This window comes from Ranitomeya variabilis, chromosome 4 (genome assembly GCF_051348905.1).
Source record: "Ranitomeya variabilis isolate aRanVar5 chromosome 4, aRanVar5.hap1, whole genome shotgun sequence".
Taxonomy (NCBI): domain Eukaryota; kingdom Metazoa; phylum Chordata; class Amphibia; order Anura; family Dendrobatidae; genus Ranitomeya; species Ranitomeya variabilis.
This window is the reverse complement of record NC_135235.1, coordinates 227,579,234-227,607,217: the sequence shown is the minus strand read 5'-3', so window position 1 is coordinate 227,607,217 and position 27,984 is coordinate 227,579,234. Positions and strand designations below refer to the sequence as shown.

The 27,984-nt window shown below is 42.5% G+C and overlaps 1 protein-coding gene across 1 annotated transcript; it reads right to left on the bottom strand.

Moving 5' to 3' along the window:
- Positions 1 to 3,410: 3,410 nt before the first annotated feature.
- Positions 3,411 to 27,366, bottom strand: LOC143770487 (uncharacterized). Its single transcript, XM_077260149.1, has 5 exons — positions 27,253 to 27,366; positions 16,656 to 16,775; positions 15,171 to 15,320; positions 14,527 to 14,670; positions 3,411 to 5,920 (listed from the first exon to the last, which is right to left on the bottom strand). Exons 1-5 carry the CDS (start codon positions 27,305 to 27,307, stop codon positions 5,727 to 5,729), a joined length of 663 nt encoding a protein of 220 aa, XP_077116264.1. The 5' UTR covers positions 27,308 to 27,366; the 3' UTR covers positions 3,411 to 5,726.
- Positions 27,367 to 27,984: the final 618 nt, after the last annotated feature.

The following is a 27,984-nucleotide window of genomic DNA, read 5'->3' as shown; positions in this document are numbered from 1 at the left end:
TAGATTATACTCACCCAGGGGTGGTCCCGCTCCGATGGGCGTCTCAGGTCTGCTCCGGCGCCTCCTATCTTCATTCCATGACGTCCTCTTCTGGTCTCCGCGCCGCTGCTTCGGCGCAGGCGTACTTTGTCTGCCCTGTTGAGGGCAGCGCAAAGTACTGCAGTGCGCAGGCGCCGGTAAGGTCAGAGAGGCCCGGCGATTGCGCACTGCAGTACTTTGCTCTGCCCTCACCAGGGCAAAGTACGCCTGCGCCAAAGCCACAGCGTGGAGACCAGAAGAGGACGTCATGGAATGAAGATGGGAGGCACCGGAGCAGACCTGAGACGCCCATTTGACCACGGACCACAGCGGGACCGCCCAGGTGAGTATATTATAACCTTTTTTTCTCCTCTTTCAGGTAACATCGGGGGCTTATCTACAGCATTACAGAATGCTGTAGATAAGCCCCTGATGACGGTGAGCTTACCTCACCATCGATTTTGGGGGGTGACAGGTTCCCTTTAAGTTAAGTTCCTTAAGGGTCCTGGTCATCGCAGTGGTATTGCTTTCCTCTTGGGGATTGGGGAGAGTGATGCTACATTTGGAGGCAAAGAAGGATAACTGCATCCAGGTATCACAAACATGCAACACATTTCACACTCCAGACCACAAGGGGGAGCTCCTGACCCCATTTATTAGGTCACTCCCCATATATATATAACTGGTAGTCTGTAGGGAAAGTTAGTCAGTTCCAGACAGAGTTCAGTTCCTGGCAGAGCTCCAGACAGGAGTTCTGTCAGTTCCAGACCAGAGTCTGAGGAGGATGGAAGGTTAAAGGAGCTGTGCATGGCCTCAGAGCTGCAGCTCCCAGAAAGAGACATTGAAAGGCAAAACTGTATTGCAGCGAGCATGAAGGAAGTCAGAGCAAAGGAGAGGATACCAGAAGGGGACCAGCCCAACACAGGCTGCCTCCTTCTGAGGTGCAACATCCTGGTAGCCGTAACACTGATGGAGTAAGGACTTCTACGCCTTATTTCAGAGACCGGCAGGACAGCTAATTGCAGGCTACCTGTCCACACCTACACCCAGGAGGCACAGTGACACCTACAGAGCCGGGTTATGTAAGAGACCCTATAAACAGGCTCAAGTCACCAGTCATATGGGTATTGTCCTATCCTATATGGGGGACAGAGAGAATGGAACACCACATCTGTGAGACCCTTATGTGAAGCCATAGGCAGTAAGGGACTATACCACCACAGCGCAAAGGAAGGCTACTGATTTCCACCTGGACAAGGGGACTCTGGACTTGACTCCAAACCGGACGGACTCTGTCTGCCCTGTGATCTGGTGCCCTGGACTGTGGATGCTGAAGTCTTCAGTAAAGGTAAAGAGACTGCAACCTTGTGTCCTCGTTCTTCACTGCGCCTCTCACCATTCACCATCTACACTCTGGGAAGCCTTGGGGATACACTTCACCTGTGGGAAGGTATATCATCTAGCTGCCATAACATCACCCCAGCGGACCCCATAAAGCAGCGTTGGTCACCCTGACCGAATACCACAGGTGGCGTCACGAACATTCCCCTTAAAGACATTTCTCCCTTTACACGGATGTCCCAGGGCCACGGACCAGGTCAGCCACCGTGATATCCCCCTGTGAACTGCAGGACCTGGTACCGAGTACCCCACGGCCCTTGGGGGGCTATCCACTCCCATCAAAGTTTTTATCCTCTTAATATATTGCAGTCATCATATTATGAATCACTGTGTACTTACAATTGCTCATTTTATCTTTCTACCCAGCTAATTCTTGTCTTTTCTACACTCTATGTAGAAACAGGAAGTCTCTTTTCCCTGTACCTTTCAACTCCTTACTTATCTGCTCCCTTCTCCCTCCTGCCAGAGACGTTTGCCATCACTCATGCAGGGAAAATTGTCCTCCTTTTTCTACATAGAGGTAAGAAGGATTCAGTTAGTCAGTTTCTAATCACATGATGTCATAGACTTAATGGATAAGAGAGGAATAAATTGGGAAGAAAGTCAAAATAAGCAATTGTAGGTACACAATGCTGTACAATATGATGTGTCAGGACTCTGAACATTTTTTACCTTTTGTGCATTACTGCCCTTTTCCAACATGGCGTCTTTGGTCTCATGTGCACTTGTCTTCCTGCTATAAAACTCCACCCCAGCCTTCAGTCTGTGCTAGATTATTCTGCTTTGCATCCAGCTCCTGATTACTCCCTGGCCTTGCACCTGCACCTGCTCCTGTGAACCTGTGTTGGAGATCCTGCCACTCTGCTCTGAGTTCCTGCTGCATACACCAGTGTTCAGTAATCCTCCTTCATCTGCTGATCATGTTACTTCCATCTGCATTTGCTGGACATGTAAGCTGTTGCTGCTCTGCAAAACCTGAGACTATTAACTAGGCCTCCCTGGTTGAGCTAAGATATGATTTGAACTACCTTATAGCATATCTTTCTGTGTCTGGACTAAGTCAAGGATCTATTCGTGTCAAGTTTCCTCAAGAATAACTGTGCTTCATAGACTTTCTGTTTGTTTGCATCTACCTCTGAAGTTTCCTATTGACTGCTAAGCTGCGTTTATTATTTGCACCAAGTGTTGTGGACTTGAGTTTCTCTCTGCACCTGTTTGAATCACCGTGTGATAATATAAACTTTACCACTTATAAAACTGTGTCCTGTTGTCTTGTTCCACGCAAAGAGTCTCCTGAATTATCCCCTATAATTATTACACGATGACTGCAATATGTTAAGAGGATAAAAATTTTGAAAAATGCCATTAATTAGAGATAAGTTGTGAAAAATAAGATTCGTTCCTGCTCTTCTTACTATCAGAGGGGGTTCCTGTTGTGTAACTTCCATCAAACTAAGGTCATGTTCACACATTCATCATTTACTCAGTATGTTACATCAGTATTTGTAAGACAAAATCAGGAGTCAGTGAAAAACGTAGAAGTGGTGATGTGTTTCTATTCTACTTTTACTCTGATTGATCCACTCTTAATTTTGGCTTAGAAATGTTGATGTAAAATACCGACCACATACTGAACATGTGAACGTGGCCTTATACTGATTATTCATTTGAAGGATTAGATTACCTCTTAATTCCTTTTCCTCTTCCACTACCAACTAAGCTATAAGATAATAATGAAATAACTCAGCTGATTATGTCTCACTCTACACAGAAAAGCATAAAGCTGGAAACATTATAATTTCCTGTGGTTGGTGTGAAAAATGGAATTTATTTGCCACATGGATCATATTTATGATGATTATGGGTTATATTAAATATTTTCTGTAGTTTCTAGTCTAATGCCAGGATAAGGTCTTCAAATTTGTCCCGCACACACACACCTTGTAGAACAAAGAGTTGTAGGTTTGTAGTGCAAATAACATTCCGAAACATTGGTGGAAAAACATTTTATTACATAAAATGGGAAATGAAAATATGCAGTTACATTTTCCTGTACATTTTCATATTTATTTATTTTTTTATGGGACACAATTGGCATTATGTTGTACAAGAGAAACCGTGGTCATGAGAAACCTAATAATTTAAGTATGTCCGTGTGATTTCCTAGAATATTTCATTTAATAGGCGCAGTTACAACTATTATTTTAGAAATGTAATGTCTGGAAATCGACCTAACATTTGCAGTGGGGAAAATAATGATTAGATACACTGACAATTTTGCAAGTTTTCCCACCTACAAAGAATAGAGAAATCTGTAATTTTTATCATAGGTACACGTCACCTGTCAGAGACAGAATCTAAAAATACAAAATCAGAACATCACATTATATGATTTATAAATAATTAAATTGAATGTTATAGCATTAAATAAGAATTTGATCACCTTCCAACCAACAAGAATTTTGGCTCTCACAGATCTGTTAGTTTTTCTTTAAGAAGTTCTCCTACTCTGCACTAATTACCTGTATTAATTGCACCTGTTTGACCTTGTTACCTGTATAAAAGACACCTGTCCACACACTCAATAACACTCCAACCTCTCCACCATGGTTAAGACCAAAGAGCTGTCTAAGGACACCAGGGACAAAATTGTAGAGGACAATAGACAAGCAGTCTCAAACATCACCATTAGTAACACACTATGTCATCATGGATTAAAATCCTGCAGGGCACACAAGGTCCCCCTGCTCACTCCAGCTCATGTCCAGACCCATTTGAAATTTGCCAATGACATCTGGATGATCCAGAAGAGCCATGGGAGAATGTTCCGTGGTCAGATGAGACCAAATTAGAACTTATTGGTATCAACTCCCCTCTCTGTGTTTGGAGGTAGAAGAAGGATGAGCACAACCCCAAGAACACTGTCCCAATCGTAAAGTATGGTGGGGGAAACATCATACTTTGGGGGTGCTTTTCTACAAAAAAAAGTGGACAGGACGGCTGCACCGTATTGAAGGGAGGATGAATGGGGTCATGTATCTCAAGATTGTAGCCAACAACCTCCTTCACTCAATAAGAGCATTGTCTGTATCTTCCAACATGACAATGACTTGAAACACACAGCCAGGACAACTAAGGAACGTCTCCGTAAGAAGCTTATCAAGGTCCTTGCGTAGCCTAGCCAGTCTCCAGACCCGAATAAAAAACTTTTTGGAGGGAGCTGAAACTCAATATTGCCCAACGACAGCCCCGAAAACTGAAAGATCTGAAGATCTGTATGGACAAGGGGGCCAAAATCCCTGCAGCAGTGTGTGCAAACTTGGTCAAGAACTACAGGGAACATCTGACTTCTGTAACTTCAAACAAAGGTTTCTGGACCAAAAATTAAGTTCTGTTTTTCTATTGCATCAAATACTTATTTCTTTCAGTAAGATGCTAATTAATTGTGTAAAAATCCTACAATGTAATTTTTCTAGATTTTTTTTTAGATTCTGTCTCCTACTTTAAGTGTACCTACGATAAAGTCTGAGTACAGCTGCCACTTCTGCACTACCCGCATCTGCACTTCCTGCTTCTTTGCAGTTACTGCTGGTATCGCATGATCTCTATATAAGGCTGCTAATTTCCTGAGAAAGATCATGTGATACTATCCATAGCTGTAAACCTGGAGTCATAGAGAGTTAAGGCACTTGCCTCTATGAAATACCATATTTGGGAATTTAGACCTGATAAAAGCTTTATAGAATGTAGGTAAGCAAAGCATTAACATTAGCCATTGACCAGGATATGCAAAGTACCACCAAAACCACTTTCATATCTGCTTTAAGAAGGAAGGACTGAGAAGAACTTCTCAAAATTTCTCACCATTGGGTCCCCATGTACATTTCCATTCCTCTGCCAGATCTTAGGAAGCAAAGGGACACTCAACCCCATCTTTAATTACTCGGGCTTAAGAAAAACTTTGGATGAGTTTTCTATGGACCCGTTGGAGACCTTGTTGGGTCATCTATGGTCCTCCAAAAACAAAACTAGAAGGAAAGTGAGAACACCAGAGAGCTTTCATGAAATTACCATTGTGTGCACATTCTCCATCGACAAATGGATATTGTCGAAGTTATGTGAGTATTATTCTTGGAGGGATATTCTGGTTGTCACATATTTCAATGGTATACAATGACTATTACTATTGGATGACAGTAAGCAAACATCTTGAAAACTATGAGAAACTGGTAGAATAAATATACTGGAAAATCTAATATCACTGAAACACTGCATCTTTTTGCAGAAAAAAAAACACATCTGAGGGTTTAAGAGAGGACTTTGAAAAAAACGAATGTAACCAACAGCAGAAGAGGCAGACCCAGAGGATGGATGTCGCTCCCACTGGAGCACGTGAAGGTGGTTTTGATTGTCTGTCCTACAAATTGATATTCTCTTTCCGTCAAATTGCACAATCCTGGTGTTCCGCAGCCACTTAGAGAATACGTGGAAGACATTTTTTCTGTGAAAAAATATGTTTTATTAAGCAATGTTTTCAACAACTAATATCTTAATAATAATCAGAGGTGCGCACATACATAGCTCTCTCCTTTCACAATAATGAAAGTTTTGAAAACTCCAGAGCTTTCTTTCAAACCTTTAGATATGAGTAATTTTCTATTGATTTCTTTGTGAGGTCTGAATATTGTTGAGTACGCTACTAGGCTCTTGGACATGTGAGTAGCTCTCTCCATTGATTTGTTATGGGAGCTCTGAACGCTCCCCAGCATGCTACCAGGCTCATAGGCATGCATACCTCTCGCCATTGATTTCCATGAAATCTATGAGAACTGCAGATCACGGTTTCTTATCAAACTTCTAAGCTCCCATAAAAATTAATAGAAAGAGTCACACGTGTGTGGTCACCTTTTCATTCCTAACACATCATTAGGGGCCCATACTAGAGACCCAATGGTGGGACCCACATATGTGGGTCTTGTGTATTTGTTACATGATCAAATGTTCATTGTTCAGTTAACCCCTTTACCCCCAAGGGTGGTTTGCACGTTAATGACTGGGCCAATTTTTACAATTCTGACCACCGTCCATTTATGAGGTTATAACTCTGGAATGCTTCATATTGTTACTTCATGATAGTGGTAAAATTTCTTTGATATTACCAGCGTTTATTTGTGAAAAAACTGAAATTTTGAGAAAATTTCGCAATTTTCCAACTTTGAATTTTTATGCCCTTAAATCACAGAGCTATGTCACAAAAAATATTTAATAAGTAACATTCCTCACATGTCTACTTTACATCAGCACACTTTTGGAACCGATTTTTTTTTTTTAGGGAGCTATAAAGGTTAAAAGCTGACCAGCAATTTCTCATTTTTACAACACCATTTTTTTTTAGGGACTACATCACATTTGAAGTCACTTTGAGGGGTCTATATGATAGAAAATACCCAAGTATGACACCATTCTAAAAACTGCACCCCTCAAGGTGCTCAAAACCACATTCAAGAAGTTTATTAACCCTTCAGGTATTTCACAGGAATTTTTGGAATGTTTAAAAAAAATGAACATTTAACTTTTTTTCACAAAAAATTTATTTTAGCTCCAATTTGTTTTAGTTTACAATGGGTAATTGGAATTTTTTCTCTTGTGATCGGGAAGCATAACTACCTCCTTTTCCTCCGAGCTGTACATGTCACTATGAGGCCCTTCGATCCATGTGTGGTCAAGGGTCTCATGATCCCACACATCATCTTCCCCCAGTCCTGATTGCTTCCATCCTTGATGGTCAGCACACTGTAGAAACCTGCAGCAATTGGCAACTGTGTTTCCTCATCCTCTGAGATGTGCTGCGGTGGTACTCTGATCGTGTGCATTGGCCCTCCCACGTACTCATCCTCCAACAGAACGAGTGGTTGGGCATTAGTGCACTTCCATTTCTGGAGCAGGGCCAAGTGGATGGGCAACTGAACCCCAGCCAGTGAACTCATCAAAAAGCAGAATAAACTGCTGCATGAACTCAGACTGCTAGGCTGATTTGCAAGGAGGTGAGGTGGAAGAACGATGACTAAGACCCTCAGGCAGGGCCGCCATCAGGGCATTACTGCCCTTACTGCTGCATGGGACCTGGTCAGCAGCAGTACACAGAGGGGCCCGCAGATCTGGGGCCCCACTGTTGTGCTTCTACTGATCGGGCCCCATCATGCACTAAAATATTGTGCACTGCGGCACACACATCGGCGCTGGGGCCCAGGAACCTTTTTGGAGCTGTGCATGGCCGTCTTACCTAGTCGGCAGCTGCGCAGCTCCTGCTCGGCTGTAGCTAGAATGTATGGGCTCCCTGCAGGTCCTGACTACAGCCCATACATTCTAGCAGTTTCAGTAGTGAATGTGCTAGAATGTATGGGCTCCTGTCAGGTTCTCTCAGCAGCCCATACATTCTAGCTGCTGCTTCACTGCTGAAAACACTAGACACCCCGGGGAACGACTGAGGTAAGTATAAAAAACATTTTTTGTTTGTTTTAATTGGTGAGGTGGGGGGGAGTGAGACTGCAGAAGATGAAGTGTGTTTCAGGGGGTACTGCACATGGTGAAATGATAGGGGGCTGCAAATGATGAAGTGTGTTTGAGGGGGTACTGCACATGATGAAATGATAGGGGGCTGCAAATGATGAAGTAAGGGGGAGTGCAGATGAAGTGAAGGTGGAATGGGGGACTGCAAATGATGATGTGGGGATGATGGGGATTGCAAATGATGTGGGGGTGATGGAGACTTCAAATGATGATGTGGGGGTGATCGGGACTGCAAATGATGATGTGAGGTGATGGGGACTGCAAATGATGATGCAGGGGTGATGGAGACTGCAAATGATAATGTGGGGGTGATGGGGACTGCAAATGATATTGTGGGGGTGATGGGGACTGCAAATGATGATGTGGGGGTGATGGGGACTGCAAATGATGATGTGGGGGTGATGTGGACTGCAAATGATGATGCAGGGGTGATGGGGACTGCAAATGATGATGTGGGGGTGATGGGGACTGCAAATGATGTGGGGGTGATGGGGACTGCAAATGATGAAGTGGGGGTGATGGGGACTGGAAATGATGATGTGGGAGTGATGGAGACTGCAGATGATGAATTGTGTTTGAGGGGGTACTACACATGATGAAATTATGCAAATGATGAAGCAAAGGGGACTGCAGATGAAGTGAAGGGGGATAGGGGACTAAATGATGAAGTAAGGTGGACTGCAAATGATGAAGTGGGGTGATGGGGACTGCAAATGATGATGTGGGGGTGATAGGGACTGCACATCAAGTGAGTGTGAGGGACCTGGACAGCAATTGAATTGAAGGTGGGGGTGGGAGAGCAAATGGTGTATTGAAGGTGGGGAGAGCAAATAATGAATTTTGAGAGTGGGGAAGAGCAGTTGATAATGAATAGAGAATGGGAGAGAGAGAAGACATGACAATGAATTGAGGCAGAAGGGGCATGTAACTATAATGAATAGGGGTAAGGGTTAGAGCGGGAGGTACATAGTGGGGTTGTTGAGGATAAAGTGACTGGAAATAAATTGGGGGACAGAGTACAGGTGCTAATTAATTTATATATTAAATGGGGAAAGTGGCTATGTACAGATAGTGGGGGCACAGTGGCTGATTATAATTTATATTTGGAATGGTGGGTTGCATAATAACCAATTATATATTAATGGTGGGTGAACGTCTGTATTCAGATGTGTAGTGTAGAAGAAAGGAAAAAAGTGGGGAATGTGCTCTGGAAGTGGTGCTCTAGATAACTGTGTTATTTTATGCAGAGACGAGTCCTGGCTGAAAGAAGTGATGGCGGTCTGAGCTGGATTAAAAAGAAACGCAAAGATGAAGGACTTCAGCTAGAGACATCACTGGTGAGTCAGTATGTTACCTGTACACTAACACCATACACTGTATACTGTATACAGAGCTCCTGTGTATAATGTCACTGGTGATCACTATATTATCTGTACACTATACACTATATACAGAGCTCCTGTGTATAATATCACTAATGATCACTGTATTACATGTACACTGTACCCTATATACAGAGTTCCTGTGTATAATGTCACTGGTGATCACTATATTATCTGTACACTTTACACTATATACAGAGTTCCTGTGTATAATGTCACTAGTAGTGTTGAGCATTCCGATACCGCAAGTATCGGGTATCGGCCGATACTTGCGGGTATCGGAATTCCGATACCGAGATCCGATACTTTTGTGGTATCGGGTATCGGTATCGAAACAACATTAATGTAATAATGTGTAAAAGAAAGAATTAAAATAAAAAATATTGCTATACTCACCTCTCCGACGCAGCCTGGACCTCACGGAGGGAACCGGCAGCGTTCTTTGCTTAAAATTCGCGCATTTACTTCCTTCCGTGAAGTCCCGGCTTGTGATTGGTCGCGTGCCGCCCATGTGGCCGCGACGCGACCAATCACAGCAAGCCGTGACTTAATTTCAGGTCCTTCAGGATTTTAAAATTACGTTCTGGCTTGTGATTGGTCGCGTCGCGGTCACATGGGCGACGCGACCAATCACAAGCCAGAACGTAATTTTAAAATCCTGAAGGACCTGAAATTACGTCACGGCTTGCTGTGATTGGTCGCGTCACGGCCACATGGGCGACGCGACCAATCACAAGCCGGGACGTCACGGGAGGCAGGACATGCGCGCATTTTAAAATGCGCGTGTCCTGCCTCCCATGACGTCACGGCTTGTGATTGGTCGCGTCGCCCATGTGACCGCGACGCGACCAATCACAAGCCAGAACGTAATTTTAAAATCCTGAAGGACCTGAAATTACGTCACGGCTTGCTGTGATTGGTCGCGTCGCGGCCACATGGGCGGCACGTGACCAATCACAAGCCGGGACTTCACGGAAGGAAGTAAATGCGCGAATTTTAAGCAAAGAACGCTGCCGGTTCCCTCCGTGAGGTCCAGGCTGCGTCGGAGAGGTGAGTATAGCAATATTTTTTATTTTAATTCTTTCTTTTACACATTAATATGGATCACAGGGCCTGAAGGAGAGTTTCCTCTCCTTCAGACCCTGGGAACCATCAAAGATACCGTCCGATACTTGAGTCCCATTGACTTGTATTGGTATCGGGTATCGGTATCGGATTGGATCCGATACTTTGCCGGTATCGGCCGATACTTTCCGATACCGATACTTTCAAGTATCGGACGGTATCGCTCAACACTAGTCACTAGTGATCACTGTATTACATGTACACTGTACCCTATATACAGAGCTCCTGTGTATAATGTCACTGGTGATCCCTGTATTACCTGAACACTGACACTATATATAGAGCTCATGTGTATAATGGCATCGGTGACCACTGTATTACCTGTACACAGACACTGCATACTAAGTACAGATCTCCTGTGTATAATAGCACTTATGGTGATATTATTATTATTTTTTTATTAACCCCTTCATGACCTTGGGATTTTCCGTTTTTCCGTGTTCGTTTTTCACTCCCCTCCTTCCCAGAGCCATAACTTTTTTATTTTTCTGTCAATTTGGCCATGTGAGGGCTTATTTTTTGCGGGACGAGTTGTACTTTTGAACGACATCATTGGTTTTAGCATGTTGTGTACTAGAAAACCAGAAAAAAATTCCAAGTGCGGTGAAAATGCAAAAAAAGTGCAATCCCACACTTGTTTTTTGTTTGGCTTTTTTGCTAGGTTCACTAAATGCTAAAACTGAGCTGCCATTATGATTCTCCAGGTCATTACGAGTTCACAGACACCTATTTTGACTAGGTTCTTTTTTTATCTAAGTGGTGAAAAAAAATTCCAAACTTTGCTTAAAAAAAAAAAAAAAAAAAAAAAAAATTGCGCCATTTTCCGATATCCGTAGCGTTTCCATTTTTCATGATCTGGGGTCGGTTGAGGGCTTATTTTTTGCGTGCCTAGCTGGTGTTTTTAATGATACCATTTTGGTGCAGATACGTTCTTTTGATCGCCCGTTATTGCATTTTAATGCAATGTTGCAGCGACCAAAAAAACATAATTCTGGCGTTTCAATTTTTTTTGCTCTGCGCTGTTTAGCGATCAGGCTAATGCTTTTTTTATTGATAGATCGGGCGATTCTGAACCCGGCGTTACCAAATATGTGTAGATTTGATTTTTTTTTTATTGATTTATTTTTAATGGGGCGAAAGGGGGTGAAACGTTTATATTTTTTTTATTTTTTTCATATTTTTTTTTAATTTTTTTTTTACTTTTGCCATGCTTCAATAGCCTCCATAGGAGGCTAGAAGCTGGCACAATGCGATCGCCTCTGCTACATAGCAGTGATCTTATGTTCGCTGCTATGTAGCAGAAAATCAGGTGTGCTGTGAGCGCCGACCACAGGGTGGCGCTTACAGCTACCGTGCATCAGCAACCATAGAGGTCTCAAGGACCTCTATGGTTACAATGGAGAAGCATCGCCGACCTCCGATCATGTGACGGGGGTCGGCGATGCGCTTATTTCCGGCCGCCCGGCCGGAAGCGGTAGTTAAATGCCGCTGTCTGCATTTGACAGCGGCATTTAACTAGTTAATAGGCGCGGGCAGATCGTGATTCTGCCCGCGCCCATTATGGGCACATGTCAGCTGTTCAAAACAGCTGACATGTCCCGGCTTTGATGCGGGCTCACCGCCGGAGCCCGCATCAAAGCGGGGCTTCTGACCTCGGACGGGATAGTACGTCCAAGGTCAGAAAGGGGTTAATGATCAGTATTGTACTATTCAGTCACAATGTGGTGGTAATATGTTGTCCAGCCATGGTGTGGCGGAATTTGTTCCCTGTATGTGCTATTATTTGGTCACTATGTAGTGGTAATATGTGGTCTGGTCATGGTGTGGTGGTATTTGTTCCTTGTATGTGCTATTATTCGATCACTGTGTGGTGGTAATACTGTATGTTGTCTGGTCATGTTGTGTTGATATTTGTTCCTGGTATGTAGTTGGTCACCATGTGGTGGTAGTATGTGGTCTGTACATGCTGCGGTGGTATTTGTCCCTTGTATGTGACATTGTTCTGTCACTGTGGTGGTAATATGTGGTCTGCACATGGTGTGGCGGCATTTGTTCCTTGTAGATCGTATTATAGGTCACTGTGGTGATAATATGGTGTCTGGTCATGGTGTTGTGGTATTTGTCCCTTGTATGTGGTATTATTGGTCATTTGAAAATTGAAAAATAAATAAAAATATACCTAAATTGTATTGCATATTTTAACAAATGTTTAATAAGTTAGAGTAGAGTAGGGCCCGGCCAAAAGAGTCTACCTTGTCGTCGTGGCAGATTAAAAAAACCTTTTCGCCAAAACAAAATCTGCTGGCTATGTGTGTGATCTGGTGATTGGAAATGTTAATGTGTGACTGGTGAGAAGTGGAGTTTTTCCAAGAGACAGCGGTGGGGCTGTGGACAGTTCAATGGGTGGAGGCGGGGCTGGGGTGGAGCCTGGGTGGAGTCTTAAGGGGGCCCCCAAAATTTTGCCAGTATGGGGCCCCGAATTTCGTAGTGGCAGCCCTGCACGCAGGTGTCGACTGAACGAACTGAACGCCTTCTCCAGGGAACTGGGTGAAAGAAAATGTGAAGAAACTGGAGGCACTTTCAGCCATCCAATCTAACATGGCCTTCACATGTTCTGGCCTCGCTATTTGTTCTGTGGTATTGGGGCCTACTAAATAACACCAAACGTCGTATTGCCTGCATTCACCTGAGTAAAATGTTGCAGTTGGACACGTAACAGGTGCAGATCGACCACGTCCTCTCCCTGTAGCAGCTGCACCAGCACCACTAACAGCACCACGACCATGTCCACGTCCCCTATTTGCTGCTCTCCTCATGTTTTTTCCCTTTAGAAAAATACCTTGCGGGGAAAAGGTTGGATTTGGATACGCTACTAAAAGGCTATTAAGCCACCGAGCAACAGGCTTTTACGGCACAGAGTACCGTTTTTTTTTTTTCAAAGAGTACAAATCTTTATGCAACAGAGCAATAGGATTTTTGCCAGAGAACCATGATGGGCTTTGATGGCTCTGGAAGTGACCACATCCTAAAGGATTGTTGATTGGCTGAGCAGCAGCCTCTCAACAAGCTTTATTCGGCTGGCAAACCCAAACAGTATGACAGCTGTCAGGGAAAAAGTCCATGTTCGTGGTCTAGTGCACGGACTCTAGGAGTCTAGTATGAACCCAAACTTTAAAGTTTGAGTTCGCTCATCACTAATCTTGAACCAGGAGGTAGAGGTCCAAGAGGAGGAGTGGAGCAGTGCCTGTAGTTTACTGGATTTGTTAATAAATAAATAAATTTTAAAATGATGTAGGGCCCCCCTATTTTTTATAACCAACCAAGGGAAAGTAGACAGCTGTGAGCTGGCCTTATTATGCTATGAAAAGGCCTATATACATGGACCTTCCCAGCCTATTAATATTAGCTCCCAGCTGTCTGCTTTGCCCTTGATGGATATTAAATATTTCTGGGTTGGCTGAGGGCTGGTGTTATTAGAGTGAGAATGGTCCAATATGCATGGACCTTCCCAGCCTATTAATATCAGCCCCTAGCATTCTGCTTTGCCTTAACTAGTTGTTAAAAATAGTGGGTGCCCTATGTCATTTTTTTGGTCCCCCCATTTTTAATAACCAGCAAAAACAAAATAGACCGCTTGGGACTGATATTAATAGACTTCGAAGGTCCAAGGATAGTTGCACATTTGAAGCATAATAAGACCAGCTCACAGCTGTCTGTTTTCCCTTGACTGGTTACTAAAAATAATGGGGAACCCACGTCATTCTTTAAATCATTTAATAATTTTTTATACTGTTTCTCACTTGAGTAGCATCGCCTCTCGAGATCTCGCAGTTATAAAGGTCGGGTCTCGGGTGGTGCCGGCCAATCACAGTCATGTCAATACTTGGCATGGGTATGATGGCTCCAGAAGTGCCCACAGCTTAAAAGCTCGTTGATTGGTTGTGCTGCAGCATGTGTATGAATTCTGATGTTTACAGTTCGGGTTCATTCATCCCTAGACATTACACATGACAGCACTGAAGATTTGTACCTGATTTACTTGTGATGGCCATAGCTACACATTTCTTCTCGTCCCCAACGCAATCTATGGTGGTGGTTGATTCACAGGATGCTTCCTTCAAATCGCTGCAGGATTTACAGGAGACCCCATTTTTGTCAGTTTTTTCTTCTGGGACTTAACAAGAACAGAACATTTTGTAATGTGATTGAATGTTAGATGACAATGCAAATATTTAATCATCATGCCCTCAATAATACATCAATGAAAAAGATTGATAGATAAATATATAGATATAGACAGATAGATAATAGATGGATAAAAGAAAGATGATAGATAGATAGATAGATAGATAGATAGATAGATAGATAGATAGATAGATAGATGGATACCAGATAGATGATAGATAGATGATAGATAGATGATAGACAGGTGATATATAGATAGATAGATAGATAGATAACAGATAGATGATAGATAGATGATAGATAGATAATTAGATAGATAGATAGATAGATAGATAGATAGATAGATAGATAGATAGATAGATAGAAGGAAGGAAGGAAGGATAGATAGTCCACCACTTTAAGTCTTCACCAAGTTATTTTTCTCAAGGGTTGCAGAAATTCCTTTTAGTAGTCATGTTAAGGTGTACTATCCCTGTAGGAGATGCTTACACTTTGGCAATGGTGGAGAGCAGTTACTAGTGTAACAGCAGGTGCTGCTCATTTTTTTCCCAGCAAAATGGGTGGTCAGACTTCCAGTATAGGAGCACATGCTACTTTTCCCACAATACTCTCTGTACAACGTCATTTCCTGTTTCCCATCTACAAGAGAAATAAAAGAACATCTGACATAGAAGAAAAGAAAATTCAACCATTTTCCAGATATTTTGGAGGATCGAGGAGCTTCTAAATCCCAGTGCAAAATCCTTGCACTTTCTCACATCTACCACATAAAATACTGGTGGCTTCCTATGTAGCTAATCTTTCCTCTTCATCCCTATAGGCATGCCGCTGAGGATTTGAGAGTACAAACTGACCTTGACCTAATTTTTGACGGTCCTCATAGAAGGTCACTGGTACTATGAAAGTCCCGACATGATTATTGGGAACTTTGGTATAGATTGTGAATTGTATCCTGGAGGTTTCAATGTAAATATTTTAAAAGTAGATTTAAAAGGCATGTCTAGCCATTATATATTTATTTTTAGAAGCTGGTAAAAAAAAAATAATATATATATATATTCACCTAGTGATGTACTACTACCTCTTCTATTAGAAACATCACGTGACCTCGGGTCACGTGTGTTGGTCATGGAAGGAGACTTACTGTGAGTAAGAGGAAAGGTAGGTAACTGGTAGTTGAGAATATATATATTTTTTATTTTTGACTTTGAAGCGGTCCCTATAAAGAGAACATGCTACGTGGTTAAACGTTACCAATTTGTGTTCCTACTTTATTCCCATTAATCCCATGAATATTACATTTTTTTTCTTTTTTTAAAATCTGATATACATTTCCAGAAATAGGGCTTTTTTTAAAGCACAGGTTCCTCTGGGGCGTGTCTTAAGGCTGCTCTGCATAATTACCCTGCTAGCACTATCCCTTTGTGAAGAAAAAATAGCTTTAAATAAAAAGTCCCATATCTCTGGAAAGATATGGTAAATATTAAAAAATAAAAGAGTGGAATACTCGGTGGAGCAGTGGGAATAAAATCTAAACAAAAAAATGGACACCTTTGACCTTGTAATTTTTTTTAAAACTCATTTATATATTAGGAAATACATTCAGTGTTTGGACCATGGTGATCAATCAAATTAAACTTTCGTACTGTCCAGCATTTAACAGCTGGATTCCTCTTCATGGCAAATTAGCCCAACAACAAACAATGCTAGGAATGTTTTAACAGATCATACCTTTTCACTGCAGCGGCCTCTACAGGAGAAACGTAGCATTACAATGTACTATTAAAATAGATGCATGACTTTATAATATTTGGCTAAGCCAAACCCTCCAAAGAGAGGAAGATTCCTCATGGCCTGTTGCTCCATCTAAATGGGGAGGGTCTCATGGAAAAAAAACCTTTGTGATATCTTCACTCTCTAATATATGTTCCCTATTGAATATTACAATATTGGTAATTATGTTTTATGTCTTACCTGGAATGTCACTCTCTAAGGTTGCAACACAAACATTAAAGTCTGGAGGACAAGTGACTTTGACTCTATGGCAGGATTTGGCAGCTAACCCAGAACATTCATTGCAAGATAGAGAAAAGGCTGAAAGATACAAATGATGACAATTACCACAATATAGATCCATAGATCGGTGCTATCTTAAATTCATGATAAAAGCAGTTCTTTACCTGGTGTACATGATTCTGCAAAGAAATGAGATGTAGATTAAGATTAAATATCCCCTTTTGTATGCTAGCATGCTTTAGAATATTTTACTTTTTACTTGCAATACCACACTTGACCACGTGGTGTGCTGTTACAAAATGCATCAGCTGTGTACTGCAGATATTTTAAAAATCTATTAAAACCAGATGTTAGGGTCAGCGGATCGCACTAAATAAGATACGATAATAAAGCACTGTTCGCCACCCGGGGAACACCATGCAGAGATGGCATACTGCAGCTACGAGGACAATGATGAAATAAGCAGTGAGCGTAACTGACTCACACTGAGTTAGACGTTACTCAGCAGAGGAGCATGTGGAAAGGAAACTCTGCAGCAGAGCTGTGTTTATAGGCACACAGCCGCAGAGTGGTAATGGCGCTAAACGTGAACCCTGTTAGCGTCACAGGTGTACGCAAGCCCCACTGGGGCAAGGGAACCAGTAGTGGACTCCAAGAACACACAAAACTCCTCTCTGGAGAAGCCGAAATTCTAAATTCCTAATGGACGAAGCTTTCCATAGCGAAACGTGCGTCGGGTGTGGTAGGTCACTGGCTGTTGGCTGTTATAAGGAAATTAGATCTCATGTTTTGCATTTAGGGTCTTATTGTCTATGTATATTTCAGCCCTGCTCACGGTAGTGCTCTGGCACCTTCTTTAACCTCTTTCCGATCTCCGTCGTACCAGTACGGCGGAGGTCGGTACCCCCGCTTTGATGTGGGCTCCGCGGTGAGCCCGCATCAAAGCCGGGACATGTCAGCTGTTTTGAACAGCTAACATGTGCCCGCAATAGCGGCGGGTGAAATCGCGATTCACCCGCCGCTATTAACTAGTTAAATGCCGCTGTCAAACGCTGACAGCGGCATTTAACTACCGCTTCCAGCCATCGGGCCGGAAATGAGCGCATCGCCGACCCCCGTCACATGATCGGGGGTCAGCGATGTGTCAGCATAACTAAAGGTCTCCTTGAGACCTCTATGGTTGTTGATGCCGGCTTGCTATGAGCGCCACCCTGTGGTCGGCGCTCATAGCAAGCCTGTAATTCAGCTACATAGGAGCGATCTATACATCGCTCCTATGTAGCAGAGCCGATCGAGTTGTGCCAGCTTCTAGCCTCTCATGAAGGCTATTGAAACATGGCAAAAGTAAAAAAAAGTTTAAAAAAATATGAAAGAAATAAAAAATATATAAAAGTTTAAATCACCCCCCTTTCGCCCCATTCAAAATAAAACAATAAAAAAATCAAACCTACACATATTTGGTATCGCCACGTTTAGAATCGCCCAACCTATTAATAAAAAAAGGATTAACCTGATCGCTAAGCGGCGTAGCGAGAAAAAAATTGTAAACGCCAGAATTACGTTTTTTGGTCGCCTCGACATTGCATTAAAATGCAGTAACTGGCGATCAAAAGAACGTATCTGCACCAAAATGATATCATTAAAAACTTCAGCTCAGCTCACAAAAAATAAGCCTTCACCTGACCCCAGATCACGAAAAATGGAGACCCTACGGGTATTGGAAAATTGAGCAATTTTGTTTGTTTTTTTTAGCAAAGTTTGAAAATTTTTTTAATCACTTAGATAAATCGTAACCTAGACATGTTTGGTGTCTATGAACTTGTAATGACCTGTAGAATCAAAATGGCAGGTCAGTTTTAACATTTATTGTACCTAGCAAAAAAGCCAAACAAAAAATAAGTGTGGGATTGCACGTTTTTTGGAATTTCACCGCACTTGGAATTTTTTTCCAGTTTTCTAGTACACGTTATGCTAAAACCAATGATGTTGTTCAAAAGTACAACTTGTTTCGCAAAAAATAAGCCCTCACATGGCCATATTGATGGAAAAATAAAAAAGTTATGGCTCTGGGAAGGAGGGGAGCGAAAAACAAGAAAGTAAAAATGGAAAAGGGCAAGGTCTTGAAGGGGTTAATACATTTTGTATGTATTTTTATGCGCAATATACATATATACTATTAAGAGTATGCTCCTTATGTTTACATGGTGCCTGATTCCTACTGCTTGCAGTTTGAGCTGATGGATTGTATGCATCTAATATGTGTCCCAATATTTATACAGACAAAACATTTGTATATTCACTATAATTTCTTTTGAACACTGAGTACTATAGCCCTCTATGCACCTGATATAGACTATGCCACTTTGATGCCATACCCGCCTTTCCTTTCCTGTACTTGTTTTCCCTTTTTTCCCCATCTATAATATTTTATGTGTTTTAATATTAAGGTAGAGAAATGTGGGATGAACCCAATAAAGCGCTGCACCACTTTAAGGGAATGTGGTTCCTGCCAGTTCATCATGGTCTCTAGTTTGGCAGGATCCATGGTCAAACCCTTGGCCGAGATGATATAGCCTAGGAAAGGGAAGGACTCCTGCTCAATCACACACTTCTCTAGCTTGGCGTACATGGAATTGGCACGCAGGAGTTCAAAGACCTTGCAAACATCGCTCCGGTTGGTCTCAATATCTTGGGAGAAGATAAGAATGTTGTCCAGATAGACAACCACAGAGGTGGACAACAACTCCCAGAAAATGTAATTGATAAAATCTTGGAAGACAGCTGGGGTGTTACTCAGACAGGAGGGCATCAACAGGTAGTCATAGTGCCCATCTCATGTGTTAAACGCGGTCTTCCATTCCTCTCACTCACATATCCGCATCAAGTAATGCGCGCCATGCAAATCTAATTTAGCAAATACCCTACCTCCCCTCAACCCTCAAAGAGCTCTGAGATGAGAGGTATAGGATACTTATTCTTGATGATAATTGCATTCAGACCCCTGTAGTCTATACATGGCCGGAGCTCACCATTTTTCTTCTGAACGAAGAAATATCCAGCTCCCGCAGGTTTTCTAATAAAGCCTATGGTCCGGTTTCTCCCTTATATAATAAGACATTGCCTCTGTCTCGGGTAGCGACAAAGGGTACACACTCAAATCCAGGAATCAGATCAATAGGGCAATCATAGGGACGATGGGGAGGAAGAGTCTCTGTGGCTTTTTTGGGAACAAAAATGTCAGCAAACTGCTAATAGTGCCAGGGGAGCGCGGCTAGATTTGCTGGAAGCTCAGATGAACCAACCTGGACCTGAGACCTGAGACACTGTCCTTGACATGCCTTACTCCAACCCAGTATTCTCCCTGTTGCTCAATCGATATGAGGTGAATGGTGGCGCAACCAGGGCATACCCAGCAAGACCTCATTAATACCCTTGTGGATGACAAGCAAAGAAATTAACTCTTGATGGTTACGAGACATTTCGAGGGAGAGTGGTGTGGTTTGATGGGTGATCTGAGAGGGTAGCGTAGAACCATTCAGCACTCTAAAGGTACCTTCACACATAACGATTTCGTTAACGATATCGTTGCAATGTCACGCTTTTTGGTGACGTAGCAACGATCCCGCTAACGATCTTATGTGTGACAGTGACCAACGATCAGGCCCCTGCTGGGAGATCGTTGGTCGTAGGGAATGATCAGGACCTTTTTTGGTCGCTGATCACCCTCTGTCTTCGCTGGATCGGCGTGTGTGACGTCACCGCTGTGCTCTGCTTTACGGCCGGCACTGACAGTCAGTGCGGGAAGCTGACGGCGGGGGACGTGACAGACATCGGAATGTGAGTATGTAGTGTTTTTTTTTTACTTTTACAATGGTAACCAGGGTAAATATCGGGTTACTAAGCGCGGCCCTGCACTTAGTAACCCGATGTTTACCCTGGTTACCCGGGTGCTGCAGGGGGACTTCGGCATCGTTGAAGACAGTTTCACCAATGCCGAAGTCATTCCCCTGATCGTTGGTCGCTGGAGAGAGCTGTCTGTGTGACAGCTCCCCAGCGACCACACAACGACTTACCAACGATCACGGCCAGGTCGTATCGCTGGTCGTGATCGTTGGTAAGTCGTTTAGTGTAACGGTACCTTAACTGTAACTGGATTGGAGAGCATGACCAGAGGTATTGCGTGCCGAAGGGCGAAAAATTAGGACATAAAATTACCCTCTGCCCCGGAATGCACGCTAGCCTGTGACAATAGAGGTATTGAGCCATAGGACAGTTTCACTTTGAAAGTAATTTTGAAGGAAAAACTTGCCGTGTCTAGTGAGCCTCCTCCTATAGCCACTAGACGCGGTCGTTTCCCTGCCGCTGAGGACATTTGTTGGCAAAATGACCAAGTTGTCGACAAGCATATCAGGTTGGAGATGCTCAAGTGGGATAAGACTTGGAAGCCGCACAAGAAACCTCCATGCGTCCTGCGACTCTAAAACCCGGACCGGAGATTCTAGAGGCTTGGCAAAGTTTGGTGCCAGCCGAAACCTCTACTGACACAGGATTTGCTCCAACCCTCGCTCAGTATGACGAAGGTCGATATGTGTGGAGTCAGAAATTAACTCCTCCAGTGAGGCAGGAATCTCCATAACGGCTACAGCATCCTTTACGTGGTCAACCAATCCCTTCCAGAAAACAGGGATAAGAATTCTATCCGGTCACTCTAACTCAGAGGCATCAGTCCAGAAATGGATGGCGTACTGGCTGACCATAGCTGAGCCGTGGGCTAAAGCCAGCAATTGGAGCACGGTATCATGAGTGATGTGAGGCCCCCAAAAAACCTGCTTCAGAGTTCTCAGGAAAGACGAGACGCTCTGCACCACCAGATCATTGCGCTCTCTCAGTGGTGTTGCCCACTCTAACCCTCTGTCCCACAACAGGGAGATCACGAATCCCACCTTGGCCCATTCAGATGGGAAACGAGACGCCAGTAGCTCCAAATGAATAGAACACTGGTTCAAGAATTACCTACAGGTCTTACTGTCACCTGAGAACTTATCGGGCAGCGGGTGATGAGAGAGGGAGGGAACAGAGGTTGCAGTGGACATTCGAGATGCAGCTTCAGAGGCTGCATGAATTGCTACTGTGGCAACATCCACAGCTGAAGTTGAATGCTCCAGAGCAGACAACCTGCCCTCAAGCTGCTGGATGTACGGTCGCAATTGCTGTTCATCCACCACTGTTAGCCAGACCCTGGTGTTAAGATACTGTTAGTGTCGGCGGACACACTAAATAAGGTATGATAATAAAGTGCGTTTTCCACCCGGGGTCCACCATGCAGAGATGGTATACTTCAGCTAAGAGGACAATGGCGAAACAAGCAGAGAGCGTAACTGACTTGCACTGAGCTAACTCAGTCACTCAGCGACGGGAAAGAAACTCTGTAGCAGAGCTGTGTTCATAGGCACACAGCTGCAGATTGGTAATGGCGCTAAAAGCGAACCCTGTTATCTTCACAGGTGTACGCAAGCCCCACTGGGGCAGGGGAACCGGTAGTGGACTCCAAGCACTCACAGAACTCCTCTTCGGAGAAACCAGAATTCTAAAGGCCTAATGCCAGCCCTGAATTCGGACACACAATCTCCTCTCCGGAGGAGCCGGAATTCTAAAGGCACTAGACCTGCCCTGAGCACATACAACTGAGTCCACAGTACCGTTAGGTTCCTCACACACACAGAACATAAATGATCTTAGCGCACCGATGGGCGCCCCAAAGATCCTTTTATAGATTTTGTCAATCAGACAAGACCTTGTTCATGGGCCAGTCCGGAGCCGGACCAGGACCTGAACATGTGAAGGCCGACCACCAAAGAGAAGCCGCCTCACGAGCATGCCCAGTAGAGCGAAATCTGGACTTAGTCTCAGAAGAGATCGCTCGATGCAGTCACTTATTAGTTACCATAGCTGAACCTGGAGAGGCAGTGGTAACCATTCTCACAGACTGAGTCTGAGCGAGAGAGCAAGACGAGGAGACTGACGACTTTACTGAGCAGCATCCACTGCGGTCGGTAGTGAATGAGAGACCGCAGAGGAAGATAAGGCTTGGGATCCATCCTGTAAAAAGGAAGAATCCAGATAGCAATAAATATTCTCTTTTTTTCTATCTATTGTACTTGCTGTAGATTTTTATTCCATTTGCATCCATCTGTATATGCTTATGAAGCAGACATCATGTCTGAGCTGCAGTTGCTATGATTTAGAGACAAGTCTAAAATAGACTGGAGATGACCTACTGGGAGAGTGTTGTGGGAAAACTTTGTGACCTTTGTAGAGGTCATTGCTCAGGAAGAAGGAATAGGTGAGCTTTGACATTACCTGCTGTGAATTGTGGATTCTGTGTTAGTTTGTATATAAATATGTAATCAGTCATTGTACAGGAGGAGGAGGTGAGCTGTGATGTCCCCTTATGTGAATGGTGGATCCTATGTTATCTACTGAATATAGAGGTGTTATCAGTCATTGTACAGGAGGAGGAGGTGAGATGTGACATCACCTATTGTGAATGGTGGATCCTGTGTTATCTAATGTACATAGAGGTGTTATCAGTCATTGTACAGGAGGAGGAGGAGGGCTGTGACTTCACCTATTGTGAATGGTGGATCCTGTGTTATCTACTGTATATAGAGGTGTTATCAGTCATTGTACAGGAGGAGGAGGTGAGCTGTGACATCATCTATTGTGAATGATGGATCCTGTGTTATCTACTGTACATAGGGGTGTTATCAGTCATTGTGCAGGAGAAGGAGATGAGCTGTGACATCACCTATTGTGAATGGTGGATGCTGTGTTATCTACTGTATATAGAGGTGTTATCAGACATTGTGCAGGAGGAGGAGGTGAGCTGTGACATCACCTATTGTGAATGGTGGATCCTGTGTTATCTACTGTATATAGAGGTGTTATGAGTCATTGTGCAGGAGGAGGAGATGATCTGTGACATCACCTATTGTGAATGGTGGATCCTGTGTTATCTACTGTATATAGAGGTGTTATCAGACATTGTGCAGGAGGAGGAGGTGAGCTGTGACATCACATATTGTGAATGGTGGATCCTGTGTTATCTACTGTATATAGAGGTGTTATCAGTCATTGTACAGGAGGAGGAGGAGGTGAGCTGTGACATCACCTATTGTGAATGGTGGATCCTGTGTTATCTACTGTATATAGAGGTGTTATCAGTCATTGTACAGGAGGAGGAGGTGAGCTGTGACATCACTTATTGTGAATGGTGGATCCTGTGTTACCTACTGTATATAGAGGTGTTATCATTCATTGTACAGGAGGTGGTGAGCTGTGACATCACCTATTGTGAATGGTGGATCCTGTGTTATCTACTGTATATAGAGGTGTTATCAGACATTGTACAGGAGGAGGAGGTGAGCTGTGACATCACCTATTGTGAATGGTGGATCCTGTGTTATCTACTGTATATAGAGGTGTTATCAGTCATTGTACAGGAGGAGGAGGTGAGCTGTGACATCACCTACTGTGAATGGTGGATCTTGTATTATATTCGATACCTTTCATTGTTACCCAATGTGTGATGATGACAAGATAACTGATGAGAAGTAATCTCTACAGAACAAGAAATTTCAGCCTGCAATGAGTTTCAATTGGCCATATGAAAACTGCAAAATCCATTTTTTGTATATACATACATACTATCCCCTAAAAAAATCATATATTAAACTTAATGTAATTTATGAGGTGCAAGCAATCCGAAACTGAAATATAGACATTGCGGTCAACACACGGCCTTCATCAGTAACACGGATTGCGGCAGTGAAAGATAAAGAGAGCAGTGACGCTGCTGCAATCCGCATTACAGACCATAGTCATAAAGTATCAGAGGTCATTGATGACCAGTGGAGAACACCAAAGACAGAATCCTTTTATCAAGTGTCACATATTGATCAAGTCATAGTATCTTTCAATTGTTTTGTTGAACTTTCTCATTGCCATGTTTCATGTATTGGCACAACAATGAGTTTTGCTAGTTGGTCAATTCTTTTCATTTGGATTTTTATGTTTTCATTTTTTTTTATTTTTTAGAAATTATATTCTTTTATTGTTAAGTGTATTTTTTTAGTCCTCTTAGGAGATCTGATACTGCAATCATCTCATCATTTACACTATATAGGGCGATACATGATTATTGCTGTATATAGTAAAAATCACATTCTCCTTTGAAGCTGAGCCACAGGCAGAGATGATAGGTCTTCAAAAAAAACTCATCATGCTGAATGATGCCTCTTGCTAATGCCCCATTATACAGTGTGTCCATAAAGTCATGGTGCAGTTTTGTAGTCATGGTGCACTTTTGGTGCCCTTTCTCTGGCTCAATCATATCAGGCCATGATCATGAGAAAAGATCACAAGAATCAATCAAACAACACAAACTCATTGAGGGTATGTGCACACGTCAGGATTTCTTGCAGAAATTTCCTGAAGAAAACCGGAAATTTTCTGCAAGAAATCCGCATTTTTCTTTTTGCGTTTTTTCCCGTTTTTTTGCGGTTTTTTTAGCATTTTGCAAGCGTAAATAGCTTGCAGAATGCTAAAGTTTTCCAAGCGATCTGTAGCATCGCTTGGAAAACTGATTGACAGGTTGGTCACACTTGTCAAACATACTGTTTGACAAGTGTGACCAACTTTTTACTATAGATGCTGCCTATGCAGCATCAATAGTAAAAAGATATCATGTTAAAAATAATAAAAAAATAAAAAAAATGGTTATACTCACCTTCTGATGGCCCCCGATCTCCTCAGCTGTTGCTTTGTGTGTAGGACCTGCGATGACGTCGCGGTCACATGACCGCGACGTCAAGGTCACATGACCGCGACGTCACCGAAGGTCCTTCACACAGAGCATCTATAGGAACGGAAGAGAGAGCATGCACCGATGAGAGGCGGGAAGACTGCGGGGGCCATCGAAGGTGAGTATATCACTATTTTTTATTTTAATTCTTTTTTTTTACCAATTATATGGTGCCCAGTCCGTGGAGGAGAGTCTCCTCTCCTCCACCCTGGGTAAGAACCGCACATGATCTGCTTACTTCCCACATGGTGGGCATAGCCCCATGCGGAAAGTAAGCAGATCAATGCACTCCTAGGTGTGCGGAATCCCTGCAATTCTGCAAATTTAATGAACATGTTGCTTTTTTTCCTGCGATGCGATTTTTTCGCGGAAAAAAATGCAACATTTGCACAAGATATGCGGAATACACTGAAAATAATGGGAGGCATATGTAAGCGTTTTTTTCACGTTTTTTTCGCGTTTTTATCACGTTTTTATAGCAAAAAAAGCGGAAAAAAAAGCTAAAAATACTGAACGTGTGCACATGGCCTGAAGCTGTTGCTGAGCCCCAGTCAGATTAACCCCTGATAAACTGAACTCTGATTAATACACTGCCAGGTCTGTGACATCATGCAACCACTATTGTTTGGATATGTCTAGGGCAACAAATGGAGCCCATATCGAACTGCACTGAATAGGTATGTAACTGGGAGAGTTTTTCTTTTATTTGGAGCAAATTGCACATTTCTATCGTCTTAAGTTGCTTTCCATTGACTGGTCAAACGTGCACCATGACTTTACAGAGACACTGTATATTGACCATGGCATTTCACAGGTTAAAAAGGCAGATCCTGGCTGTTACACACAGCCATTGCCTGTCAGGCATGTGGCATGGTCAGCCAAAAACAGCGCCCCTTTTACTATGTGGTTGATTTGGGTACTGCACCTAAGCCTAATTCACTTTAAAAAAAAAAAAGTTGTAAAAATTTGACATGGAAATGGCATTAAAAAAAAGTTGTTCTCTGCTTTAATACTTTACCCCTCCACTCTGCCTGCATTGCATTCTTGTATAAGTAGGGCCCTGGCATTGCAGGAGATGACATTCCTCTCCTAGGGTTACTTGCCAAAGTTTCTAAATTTACTCCAGGCTGTATATTGACAAGAATAAGGAGCAGGGACTCTCGCAGTTAACTAGTGAGAGAATCAAGAGCATTTCGATGTGTCAGATTTTCCTATATTTTTTAGCCAAAAATGGAAGCGAGTCCTTTTTTCTTTTCCTCTTAAGGAATGAAACGTTCTAACTTCGGGGAGGCAAGAAAACTGAACTTTTTCGAAATGTGCACGAAACTAGTGTTGAATTATGACACTTACTGAAATATAATCAGAGGTTAAAACAAAGAATAGGATTTTGTTTCCTTATTTTCCATAATAAATTCAAAGACAGTTTGGTTTTTGTTTTTGCAACGTTTAATTAGAAACAGACCTCGTCTTAAAAACAAACTTATCTTTAGAGAACAGAATGTTGAAAATAAAAAAAGATACAAATAGAGATTATGTTTCTAGCAAAATCAATATTTATATTATTACCTTTAAATTTACATTTATTGTTACTTTATTGTTTACTCTATTACTTTATTTATTGTTTATTTTATGTAAAATTAAAGAGTAAATAATATTTACAGAAAGATCCAGGATACATAAAGAGTTACTTACTTGTGGCTATCAGGGTGGATAGGATGAAGGGAAGCAGGAGCTCAGCGACGTCCATGATTCCAGGAGGATTATAAGAGAACAACTGCGCGACCTACAGCAGAAGACTGATAGTTTTTTTTTAAGAAACCAGGGCGTTGGTTTTCCATAATGACTCAGTCGTCTGTGCGCATCTCAGATTTGTACGAATCAAAAAGGGAAATTCAACTAGCTTTCAGCAGTCCCATGTAAAATCAGCACATGATAAACTAGGAACTTCAAAATTATTTTTTTTTGTAATTGTGTCAGCAGTCACAATATAGACATCTCATCCACACAAAGTTTCCAGTTACAGCCACAATGATGGTGAATAATGTGATGCATCGGCCGTCCGTTCATTAATTATCTGATATCAGGTCAGTTCTGACTTTAGTTCTGTAATTAGCACTATAAAGTGGTGTGTGTGACCAGAAACATGGATTTTACTATAAGTCTCTACTGGTATTTATAGCTATGTCTATGGTGGAAACTTATCGCATAAATGAGAAACCAGAAGCTTCCATCCACTATATAAAAATAGACATCTGCATGTGTGTGTCCCAATATCTTACATGAAAAGAAAAACATGCAGATGTGTCTTTTGATATAGTGGATGGAAACCTCTGGTTTCAACTGTATCTATCTATCTATTATCTATCTATCTATCATCTACCTATGTTTCTATCTATCTATCTATATATCACCTGTCTATTATCT